Source organism: Hippopotamus amphibius, chromosome 9 (genome assembly GCF_030028045.1).
Source record: "Hippopotamus amphibius kiboko isolate mHipAmp2 chromosome 9, mHipAmp2.hap2, whole genome shotgun sequence".
Classification (NCBI taxonomy): domain Eukaryota; kingdom Metazoa; phylum Chordata; class Mammalia; order Artiodactyla; family Hippopotamidae; genus Hippopotamus; species Hippopotamus amphibius.
Genome location: NC_080194.1, coordinates 14,442,501 through 14,454,853, shown reverse-complemented (window position 1 = coordinate 14,454,853; position 12,353 = coordinate 14,442,501). Strand labels below are relative to the sequence as shown.

Genomic DNA, 12,353 nt, shown 5'->3' with positions numbered 1-12,353 from the left:
TTTATTGAACATCATCAGAGCCATTTAAGCAGCTTTATTCCCTGTCAGCGTCTATGAACCTTTATGGCTTTTATAATATTGATGCAGGTACTTCCTGGAGGCAGATTGGTTGGTTGGTAGTTATTCTTCTCCCAACTTTGTTGCTGCCACAATAGCACTCCCAGGCAGGGAAACCGGATTTGTGATGGAACTCAACCCCATTGTGGACAACAGAGGCTCCCAAGGGTTACTGTAAGGCTTTTTCTGGACTCTGGAGACAGTTGAGGTTTTCAAGAGCACTGAAACCTCCAGGAAAGCAACTGCCTTCTCAGCACGTGGTGAAACTCATTCTCACTCAAAAGCATCTCTCTCTTCCCTGTCACAGTGGTCTTTCCCTCCGGCTACCTGGGATGCAGTCATTGGTTTTTCAGAGTCCTGGATTGTCTTGCCTGAAGGTACAGCCTGACCCAGATAGATGTGACGTGCCCTTGTCCTGTTGCTCTGTTCACTTCCACAGAGGTTTTCTTCCAGAAGTGTTGGGGTTTTTTGTTTGGTTTTGGTTTGGTTTTTACATTTTCTGCTTTCTGTCCGATAAACTCTGAATCCTCAAAGAGTGAGAAATGTATAGCATGTTTCTCACAGGGCTCATTTAACTGTCATCTGTGGTGAAAGCCAGGCTTTTGTCTCTAGTCCCTGTGGTTTCCCTGATTGCTCAGTTCTATGTCCACATTTAGTTCCCTGCATTCATGATTCCCCTCTCCTTTCTCTAGCCTTTAGACAGACATGCATTTAACTGAAATATGCAGAAAGAACATACCTCTCCTGAGGACCTCCACAGAAGAGAATTCTTCATCCTCCAATATTTCATCTCACTATCAGTATCTCTATATTTAAACTATATAAAATTTTAAAGGCTGAAAGAATCTAGGATTTCACCATGTCCTAACCTTTTATTTTATGTATGAGAAGATTAAGTACTATTCACATCCTAAACCCTCCTCAACTCAGGGTAATATGTGCATTTTAAATGATGGCTTTCTAGCAAGTCTACTGGTGGAAATTGACTTTGGCACCTACTTGTGAAGCAGGCTGTAGCTTGTCTCTATAGCCAAAAACAATGCCCAAAGCTCTTTTAAGGACTTCATTTATTTCAAGCATTAATTAAGCTCCTACTTTATGTCTAGCATTCTTCCGACTTAAAAATTAATTTGAAACACTACGTTTATTCTTCTTTCCAACCCCCATCAATTACATGTTCTCTCCCAGGTCTTCATTTTGGAAAATCTAGGAGAAGGAGGAGAACCCAAACTCTAATGTAAGGGAAGAGAAGCACAAGAAACATGGTTGCTACTAATATTAGATGGTGATTTGGGGGGCAGGGGGATGGCGTAATCCCTGTCAGAAAGGCTGAACTGATAGAAAGAGGAGAAAGACTGCATACCCAGAGTCTCAGATTCAATAGACACTCAGTATTTTTAAATTAATCAATTGAAATGAATCTGAACGACAGACTCAAAGCTCTGCCTCCAACATAGCCCCAACAACCTTCTGGATATCTCCATCTTACTACAAAGAAACTTGAAATCAAACATGTCAAATTCTGAATTAATCACCTTTCCACCCTCTCCTACCCTTTTAATGTTCCCTATCTCAGTACTTAGCATAAATCCAGACACTGAAACCACTAACCTAGGAGCCATCCTCTCTCATTCACACCTCACCGCCAGTCCTTTAACACATCTCATCAACTCTGCCTTAACATCCAGGAGCTAATCAAGTCTTCCCATGAGAAAAGATACGAAATATAGATAGTTTTATCCCAGCTTGAAATAATCTCTCTTGTAAAAACTGTGAGAAAGGAAAAGCTATTCAACTCATGTTATAAAACAAGTATTATCAAAACTAAACAGGGATAAAACAGGGAAAACAAACGATAGAAACCTATAGATCAGTTTCACTTATGATCGTAGGTACAGAAATCCTACGGAAAACACCGTTGGATGGAATTTGGCAGTTCACGTTCTCTCTGTCTCTCTCTCTGTGTCTGTCTGTCTGTCTCTCTCTCGCTCTGTCTCTCTATCTCACACATATACACACACATTACTAAGTACAGTTTCTCTTGTAAAACCAGGAATGATTCAATATCATAATGTAGAAAAGTACTTAATAAAATTCAGTACTCATTCTTGGGAATTTTTTTTTTTAATTTTTATTTTTTTGGGGGTACACCAGGTTCAATCATCTGTTTTTATACACATATCCCCGTATTCCCTCCCTTCCTTGACTCCCCCCCCCGAGTCCCCCCCACCCTCCCCGCCCCAGTGGGAATTTTTTTAAAATTATATTTTCTAGGAAAATGAGCATAGAAGAAAAGTTCTTATCCTGATAATATTTGACTCTCAGGAAAAAAGAGCAAACATTTTTCTTAAGGGTAAAAATTTAGAAATCTTTCTACTAATGTCAGGAGTAAGCCTGTCCATTCTCTCCAAGTCTGTTTAGCATTGTTACTAGAAATGTTAACCATTTTAATATTCCCGCCCCTCCAAAAAACAATGGGAAAGAATTAAGTAGTATTAAAACTGTAAAGGATAAAGCCAAACTGCCCTTACTTTACGATAATGTGACTGTTTACATCCAAGGGCACCCAAAACTATTAGAGAATCAACAGTGTTGCCAGATACAAGATCTCAGACCTACGACTGACTTACCATTCCTGTAACTTTGATCATTACTTAGCCTATCTAAACTGCAGTTAACTCATCTGTAAAAAGGTTGTTGAAAGGGTTAAATGACTTAAACTATGCAAAGTGCCTGGTACCTTCTGAGCGTGTCTGTATTAGCTATTATTATTATCACCATTAAATTAATTTACTGTATTCAGTAGCCTTCCTGTATACCAGGTATACCTAATCAGAGAATATAATAATAATAATATCTAATGATCATTCATCAGCTCATGTTAGTCTGCTCACCGAAACACCTTACCGTAGTTTTCCCAGTCACTCAGTGTAAAAGTGCTTAGAGTGGCCTGTAAGACCTATGTGGTGTTGCCTCCACTCTGTGTCTGTCCTCTTCTCCCACCCTGCTCCTGGCTCTTTTCAACTCAGATATGCTGGCCTCCTTACTGCTTCTGTTGCACACCAAGCCATCTGCCTCCCCAGGGCCTTAGCATTGCTGTTCCCTCTGTCTGGGACACTGTTTGTCCAGGTATCCAAATGGCTTGCTCCTCCACTTCCTTTAGGTTTCAGATATCACCTTATAGCATAGCTGCTACTATAAATTTAGTGCCAGGCCTAAAAAGTACTTCACATGAACTATTTATGTGAGGAGAGAAAAGCTTCGTCAGTTTTGTTCACTGTTCCATCCTTAGTGCTAGAAACAGTGCCTGACACATCGTAGAACTCAGTATTTGTTGAGTAAAGAATTTAAAATCTCCTGAGAGATCATTATGTGCCAGACTCTAACCTAAATACATTCACACTTGAATCCTCACAGCAAACCCTGTTAAGTAAGTACCATTGCTATCCCCAGTTTACTGATGAGAAGACTGAGGCACGTAGACAGTGAGTAACTTGTATCCTGGGATCACACAGCTGGTTAGTTGCAGCATGTGCACACTCTTATGGCCCCTGAGATTACCACAAACAGGAGATGCACAACTTTGCTTATGGAGAAAAGTTTCAAAACTACTAAAAACCTTTTTAAGACCTTTTAGGGGGCTTCCCTGGTGGTGCAGTGGTTAAGAATCCGCCTGCCAATGCAGGGGACATGGGTTCTAGCCCTGGGCCGGGAAGATCCCACATGCCGTGGAGCAACTAAGCCCGTGAGCCACAACTACTCAGCCCACATGCCACAACTACTGAAGCCCACGCGCCTAGAGCCTGTGCTCCGCAACAAGAGAAGCCACCACAATGAGAAACCCTCACACCACAATGAAGCGTAGCCCCCGCTCGCCGCAATTAGAGAAAGCATGTGTACAGCAACAAAGACCCAACTCAGCCAATTAATTAATTAATTAATTAATTAAAATAAAGTAGTTGGGGGAAAAAAAGACCTTTTAGGTGGGATATTCATAGGTAGAAAAACTCAGTATCATAAAAATGGGAAATTCAACGCAATTATAGCCAAATTCCTGACAATTTTCCTGTCAAGCTGATTCTTACTTCAAATGGAAAAGCAAAGAGTCAAGAATAAGACAGTTTTAAAGAAGAATAACACAGAGAGTGATTTGCTACACCAAATATCAAAACTTCTCATGAGACATAAAGAGTTGAAGTAATGTAATGGCCCATGGATGGACAAATAAGCCAATAAAGGACAATAAAGATATTAGAAAACTAGACCCCCTCAATTACAGAAAATTGAACAATGTCAGATGTGGCATTACAGTATCAGTAGGTAAGGAAGGACTGAGTGCTGGCATAATTGGTTAGTCTTAAGAAAAATATTTATTCTATACACAAAAAATAATTCCCTGTTATCTTAAAGGATTAAATGTGAAAAGACAAACTTTAAAACCTCTGGGGGAAAAAAAAAGGCAATGGTATTTGACTTACTTTTTTTTTTTGTATAAAACATTTAATTTATTGGTCTTTTTGGGGAATTTGGTGCATCACCAGTGTATTACAACTGAGCCATTAATCTTGCAGCTTCATCAACGTTAACTGGTTTGTTTTCATGATGCTGCTGAGGAATCAGCTGTTTCTGCAGAGGCTCGAGGGAAAGGCCTTTTGAGAAGTTTGCAAGTTCCTTCTGTATATCTACAAAAGCTTTATTCATTCTGTTAACTTTTTCATCATTCACAATGTTTATCTTCTTGAGATTAGTGGTAACTGGTTTTGCTTTATTTTTAACCTTAAAGCTTTTTTGGCTGGCTACGTGGAACACACTCCTGGACTTCCACCCGCTTAGTTTGTTCTTGGCCATTGTCAGACCTCCGATACCCTTGCGGAGCCGGTCAAGTTCCAGGTGACACCATCAGCACGCACAGGATCCCTATGTTACATTTTAAAACCGCTGGTTGATTTTTTAAAAAAAGACATCATGAACTAAGTAAGAAGTAAAGAATTTGCAGCACACATCACCAACAAAGAATTAGCACCCAGAATGAGTATGTCATAAAAGAACCATTCAATTAAAAACCGGGCAGAGACTTCTCTGAAATAGTGGTCAAGAATCCTCCTTCCAATAAAGGGGATGCGGATTTGATCCCTGGCCGGGGAACTAAGATCCCACATGCTGGGGGGCAACTAAGCCCACGCGCCACAATTAGAAAGAAGGCTGAGTGCCGCAACAAAAAAATCCCGCGTTCCGTAGCTAAGATCCTGCATGCTACAACTAAGACCAGACACAGCCAAAAATCAAATACATAAATATTAAAAAACAAAAAACAGGCGTATGTAATTCACAGAAGAAGAAACAGAGGAAAATGTTCAAATCATTGGCAGACAGGGAAAATGAAAACTAAAGTAATGTTTATCATGTCATACCCATCAAATGGGCAAATTTTTTAAAGTCCGGCAGTCACTTAAATTGGTGAGAATTTAGAGAAACAGGAACTTCCATACAGTGCTGATGGGATTATAAATTCCTGCAACTACATTTGAGAACAAGTTGACAATACGTTGTCATACTGGTACTGTATATCTCTTTTGACCCAGAAATTGCATTTCTGGGTACACACTGTAGAAAAACTTGAACATATGCACAAGAGGAAGAAAAGAAGGTTGAATACAGCATTTCTTGTGAAACAGAAAAACTGAAAATAATGTAAATGTCTATCAACAGGAGATTAGAAATAATTTTATATATTTGTACAATGAAACCGTACTATAAAATCAATTTAAAATCAATGAGCTAATATATTTTTTAAAAAGAAAGAAAAAAAATAAAATAAATGAGCTAGAGCTACATGTATCAACCTGGTAAATCTCCAAATCATAAATTTGTATGAAATAAAGCAAGGTACAAAATAATACACGCATTATGATACTATTTATATAAAATTTTATACATGAAATATATTTATGTTCATTTATTTATCGTTAAAACTGTCCATGAGAAAGATAAATGTCAGATTTACTTTAATGCTTACCTCTGGGGAGGTATGGACTAGGGAGGGATACACAAGGGTCTTCACTACTGTCTTATTCTGAAGCAAATGTGAGCAAATGTTAGAATGTGATAAAGTTTAGTGATAAGTACATAGGCATTTCATTTAATGTTATTTTCTGAGCTTTCTGTATGCTTGAAGTATTTCTAGATAGATACACACATGCACCAAATCTAGCCACTCCTCACCACCTCTGCAGCTACAATCCTGGCTCTCGCCCCCATTATGTCTTGCCACTGTTAATCTTTTACCAAAGCTGCTGCAATTGCCTCCTAAATTGCCTGCCCATTTTTCATTTGCCATATATCACGCAGAGTAATCTTTTATCACCAAGTAAATCAGATTATGCTAGTCTCCTGCTCAAAACACTCCGGTGGCTTCCCACAGAATAAATTAATAAAATTCATACTCCTTACTGTGGCTCATAAAAGTCTTGTTCTCCCTCTACTCCTTCCCCCAGCCCACCAGCCACACTGGTCTGCTTGCCCTTCCTTGCCAAGCTGTTCTTAACCTCTCGATTTGCACTCGCTGTACCCTCTGCCTGAAAGCTCTTCCCAGGTCTTTTGCGTTGCTCCCTCCTTCACGTCACGTAAGTCTCTGCTCAGATGACCTCAGCAGAGAGGCTTTCCCTAACCAACCTGTCTTAGAAATGCCCTCTCTTGGGCCGCAAGTGATGATACCTCTGTGACAATGGCAGACCTCGCACCAGGTCTTCATCTCTAAATACCATTTTCCAATAAGAGAAACCAGGGCTTCTTGGAGAAGCACTTGATTCCAGGGCCAAGGGAGGGAAGACACAAGATGAGGCTGAGCTTCTTGGACCAAAAAGTAAGGAAGTGCCTTACAAAGATGTCGAGGCCACGTCAGAAGAACACAGGCGCCAACCTGAAGGAGCTCCTCATGACCAAAGCTGACAGAATTTGAGCAACAAAATAAATAATGGTAGTGTTGATTTTTAACCCATAGAATAAAATAGATATCCAGGAGTCAATACTGATATAAGTAAATAATCTAATAAATTAATAAACATAAAAGGAAAAAGGGAAACAGAGACAGGCCATTAGGCAAACACCACAGTAATGTTGCAGACAGATCCCTTAATGGATATGAAAATCAATGGCCAAAAATTTGAGGAAAAACAGAGTTTGCATAGTTCGAAGTATCTGGACCAAGATACTTATCAATTGCAAAGGGAAGAGTACTAAACTCACTTTAGAGAAACCCAGCAGACACCAACTTAACTGAATGGTCAAGGTAAAGAATGCCAGAAATAAGATATGTCATACTGCTTGGTATGATGCCTTGAGAGGCACACAGTGCACATCATTTCTGTGGTAGTCTTGCCAAAAACTCATAACTTCAATCATAAGAAAACTTCAGACAAACCCACACTGAGGGGCATTCTACAAAATAGCTGATCAGTATTATTCAGAAATATCAAGGTCATCCATGGAAGGTAATGAAAAACACTGAGGAATTTTTACAGACTAAGGGAGAAATAACAACTAAATGTAAGTGAGGTCCTGGAAAGAAAAAAGAGCATTAATGAACCTGCTACCCAAGATAACATCTGTCACTTAGTGGGAGTTTAATAAATATCTATTGAGGGCTTCCCTGGTGGCACTGTGGTTAAGAATCCGCCTGCCAATGCAGGGGACACGGGTTCGAGCCCTGGGCCAGGAAGATCCCACATGCCGCGAAGCAACTAAGCCCGTGTGCCACAACTACTGAGCCTGTGCTCTAGAGCCGCGAGCCACAGTTGTTGAGCCCACATGCCCCTGCTACTGAAGCCCGTGCACCTAGAGCCTGTGCTCTGCAACAAGAGAAGCCACTACTGCACTGCGAAGCCCGCGCACCGCAATGAAGAGTAGCCCCCGCTCACCACAACTAGAGAAAGCCCATGCACAGCAACGAAGACCCAACGCAGCCAAAAATAAATAAATAAATAAATAAATAAATGTTGAATTGGTATGTCCGTCCATCCATCTGTCCTATCCTATCCTCCATACCTTCCTTTTCCTCATGCTCCACATCCGACTTCTCACCAAATCTTCGTTTCTTTTAACACCTACTTCCTCATGGAGAGAGGCTAGGTGAAAAGTTATGTCAGCAACACAAGAGCATCTTTTGGGTAGATCAGATGTGAATTTCCCTATATACCCAAGGTAAGATTTTATTTTTAAGGAGTAAATATTGAAGGGTATGGGAAATTTATTAAGAAGAACCACACTCAGTGCTCTCTGGTGACCTAAATGGGAAGGAGATCCAAAAAAGAGGGGATATATGTATACATATAGCTGATTCACTTTGCTGTACAGCAGAAACAAACACAACATTGTAAAGCAACTATACTCCAATAAAAACTAATTTAAAAAAAAAAAGAAACAAGAACCACTGAAGCGGTTCCAGATGATAGTAACAAAGTCTCCAGCTTTGCCTGCTTGAGGGCTGGGATCTCATCATCATTTGCCGGAATTGCTGCGCTAGCCCCCTAACTGGTCTCCCCGCTTCCAGTTTTGCCTTCCCTCTTTACCTCTCTAAACCCCACCCCACAAGACCCACAGGAGGATGTCATATAGCCAGAGTAGTATTTTCAGGGGATAAATCTGATCATGTCACTTCCCACTCATTGACTCACCCTTGCCTTCAGAATGAAAGCCTTACATGTGCTGACCCCTGCCTACCTCTCCATCTTTATCTTTGACTGTTTCTTTACACAAACCGTAAACTCCAATTGTACCAAACAATTCAACCTGCTTGTCACATCCCCTCTTTGGCTTTGCATTTGCTGTTTGTTTTCTTCTCCAGCTCTGCCTAACTCTGACGTGCCCTTTAAATTCAATAGAAGCAGTACCTTCAGTCTTTCCTCATCTGCTAAAGTTTCTCAGTGACTGTTAGCACTTTCTTGAGGGCAAGGACTCCTTGAATCTCCAGCTAGCTTGTTGCCTGGTACATACTAGGTGCTCAATAAATTTTCAGAAAGGAAGGGAGAGAAGAAAAAAAGGAAAGCGGGAGGGGAGTTTTTTAAGTTATGTATATATTAAGCAAATAAACTCTTCCCTCACCTTTTCTCCTGTATTTCTATGACCTCAGCTCTTGCATATGTATACAGTTTACTTATTTTAGGTGATTCTCTGCTTGTCCTTTGACATAGATGAAACATTAATGTCAGTTTACTGAGGACTATTGAAAAGCTGTTTCCACTTTGACATTACCTATTACTGATAAAGATGGTATTGAGCCAGAATGAGACTGTGGAATGCTTCTCTCATTTTAATCTTCAGAGAACCTGATAATCTAGTGAAATCTAGAAATAGCACCAAAAAGCAAGTTTTAAAAGTGTATACCATCTTAAGCAATGAAAAGAAATCAGAGTGTACCTTCTACTTACTTGATGTTTCCTCTTCATAATGTACTGAGAAGTTTAATTGGTATTTATTTGCTATACCCAGAGCAGGCAAAGCCTTAGAAGGGGTTCAATAAATTAGCCCTTGAGTTCTGGGTCTACTTTAGGATGCAGTGAAAAGAAATTTCTAAAGGAAAATAGTGGAAGTCTAAGGCTAGTGAAAGAGGGAAGGTCTTGGTTGCATTTTTACCTCAGTGAATTCTTTCCAAGTCAGACTACAGCATTTCTTCACATCTGCCACACCAAGCACAGTATTTTTAGTAACAGTAATACAGAGCAAGAGCTTGTTGTTTGGGAGCTGACAAATAAGCATCCTGTTCCTCTTACACACAGTGTGCTACACATCTTTATTTCCATGCGTCCTTACAGAAGCTCTTTAGCTTTCCATGTTTCTTTAAGGAGATGACAAGGAGTACTGGTTAATAAGCTCTTGGGGTTATTCACTATCCCTCTTCAGTGCTCATTTTCTGAAGTTGAAAACACTCATGCATGTGCACACACGCACACTAAACTTTGTCAGAGGTGAAGTACTTCCAAATGCCACTTGAATGTGATTAAAAGGATCCTGGGCTTGATGGGACTCATTACTCAAGATGCCAGGCCTAACTGTTTGCTCAGACTTTGGTCTGAGAAAAGGAAATGTCTTGGTTTAAAAAAAAAAAAAAGTGGCTTGTGGAAATGGAGGTTAACAGCTTATTGTATTTCTAATAAAAATGTATGCTGGATATATCATTTTAAAGCAGAAATGTAACAGAATTTCTTATTACAGATTATATGCTAGAAAAGCATCTCTCTTTTCCTTGGCTTTAGATAAGAAATCAAAGTCTATCTGACTTGCTACTCTAAGTTTCTAGTCTAGAGTTATCTGTTTTCCCTAGCTAATCATTATAATTTTCTCCCAAAGTTCAGGAAACTACTAAGCAATTTTATGTTTAAAGTCATTGGTAAATTTCATGTTAAATTCCAAGTCACACCCTGGTTAATATTGTTATTTTACAATGTGGTTTTGAAAGTCTTCCCAAACAGCTGAAAGTCACTCAACTTTGTTTTTACCTTCTAATCTCAGAGAGTGTTCACAATTCCATCCTGAGTCGACCCCTAGGTAAATTCCTCGAGGATTTATTAAAACATCCCAGCCCCTAACTGAATTTGTGGATCTCACTCAGGGTCATTCTTTATCATTCCAGCAATAGGATCTATTTGAGTTGTGTAGTATAGTAATATAGTCGAGGTTAATGGTTGTTGAAATCAAATAGACTTGTAGGAACTTAAGATTATAAATCCAAGGTTTCGTGGATGGTAATTGTACTGTGTCTCAACCAGACTAGACCATTATGACCTTGGAAGTTGTCAACCTAGAAAGTTCTCCACTTTTGCATTTTTTTATCCAGCACGTTTTATCAAGCAGTTACGTGTCACAAGGTATTGTGCAAGACCTCACCTCATACTAAAACATTTTAGATGAACTGATTAAGCTGTGATTTTCATTCTGTTGTTAATGATATGTTGACAAGAAGGGTGGAACTTTTAATTAAAAAAATAACATTTAAAGATCTTAAATAACAAGCCTGTATCATATTATGTAACATATCTCATCTTCTTATTGCAGGATATGAGCTTGTGACTTACTTTTATCCATCATTCTGTCCAGTGAACATTAGCAAAATTGCTTAATACAGTTTTATTCAAATGACTATACATGTTGAGAAATTAATTTTATATTCTGGTGCCTATAAAACCAAATAGCAAAAAGAAGTTTTGCCTAAATGTGCCCACATAATGCATTAATCCTTCTCCCACGTAATTAATTTACAAATCAAGAAATTCTTCCCCATTTACGTTTCCTGTAGTAAAAAAGCAAATTTAGAGAATTTAAGTTTTTAGTCTTTCCCTCTGTTCTGCCATGAATGTTCAATGTGTAATTCTACAAGAATTCTCTGCTTAAAAATAATTGATCTCATCCTGAATAACTGGAGCAGTTATATTAACATTAGTATTACCTTATGAGAGTAGGAAAAATTAATTATTTATGGATGTCCAAAGTATCCTCTCATTTTTCCAAAGGTTTTATCATAAAAGGTGTCTGAAATAAAAATTCACTGTCCTTCTCTCACGCTATGAAAAATGTATAATTCTAGTACTATGCATCTTCTCGTAAGCCTCTGCTAAGTACAAAGCAGCCTATTGCTTTGTTTTTATTAATGCTTATTTTCATGCACCAGTAACATTGTTTTTCCTGTAATATGTGATACATTTTTTAAGTGTTTTCTAATTACCAACTGGGGTAGTTTGTATTTATCAGCCTTAGTGCTTGTATTAAGTCATCAGACATATTGATGAGCCTGACCGCCATTATTAAATGATATATGCCCTTATGTCCACTTTCCTTGGGATGGACTATATATCACCTAAATTCCCAACAGATTACATCCCAGCTTCTCTAATAAAAACGTGCCCTGGCTACATGGACACTAGAAAAACTGAAGTTTTGACTCATCAGTATCTTTGGCCTGCTTTTTCCAAATCGCACAACTTTGAAAACACACGTCACCATATTCAATGTAACTTGGTTATTCTAGGCCCAAAAGTGCCTATTCCTTTTTCCCTATGAGTTTTGTGATCTTTTCAGAATGCCTCTGTTCCTTGAAAGAAAATTACTGGAAGCTCCAGCCTAATTGAGTGGATTATGTCTTGCCACTCTCATTTTTCTCTCTCATACTTTGGCAAGTCCATTCCCTTAAGTACAAGTATACATCAGTTTAAGTATGCTGGATATTTTTTAAGTGTGGATTTACAAAAACATTAGGAGAGGGTATTTGCATTTCAAAAGGTCTTTTCACTTTATACAAGATTCAT

General features: G+C 38.9%; 2 protein-coding genes across 6 annotated transcripts in view; one reads left to right on the top strand and one right to left on the bottom strand.

The window, feature by feature from the left end:
* Positions 1 to 12,353, top strand: part of ELP4 (elongator acetyltransferase complex subunit 4) — a 230,047-nt gene that overhangs the window by 197,053 nt on the left and 20,641 nt on the right. Inside the window, exon 10 of one of the 4 annotated variants that reach the window (XM_057750212.1) lies at positions 365 to 434. The exons of the other annotated variants lie outside the window; for them this stretch is intronic. Within the exon in view, the coding sequence (XP_057606195.1) occupies positions 365 to 434 (70 nt within the window). The remainder of the gene's footprint in view (positions 1 to 364; positions 435 to 12,353) is intronic. 4 annotated transcript variants of the gene reach the window in all.
* LOC130861382 (ribosomal biogenesis factor-like) lies at positions 4,603 to 5,151 on the bottom strand. Of its 2 annotated transcripts, XM_057750216.1 has the most exons (2): positions 4,783 to 5,151; positions 4,603 to 4,677 (listed from the first exon to the last, which is right to left on the bottom strand). In XM_057750216.1, exons 1-2 carry the CDS (start codon positions 4,903 to 4,905, stop codon positions 4,603 to 4,605), a joined length of 198 nt encoding a protein of 65 aa, XP_057606199.1. In that variant the 5' UTR covers positions 4,906 to 5,151. The 2 variants fall into 2 exon arrangements, with proteins under 2 accessions (XP_057606199.1, XP_057606198.1); XM_057750215.1 differs by having other exon boundaries at positions 4,603 to 5,151.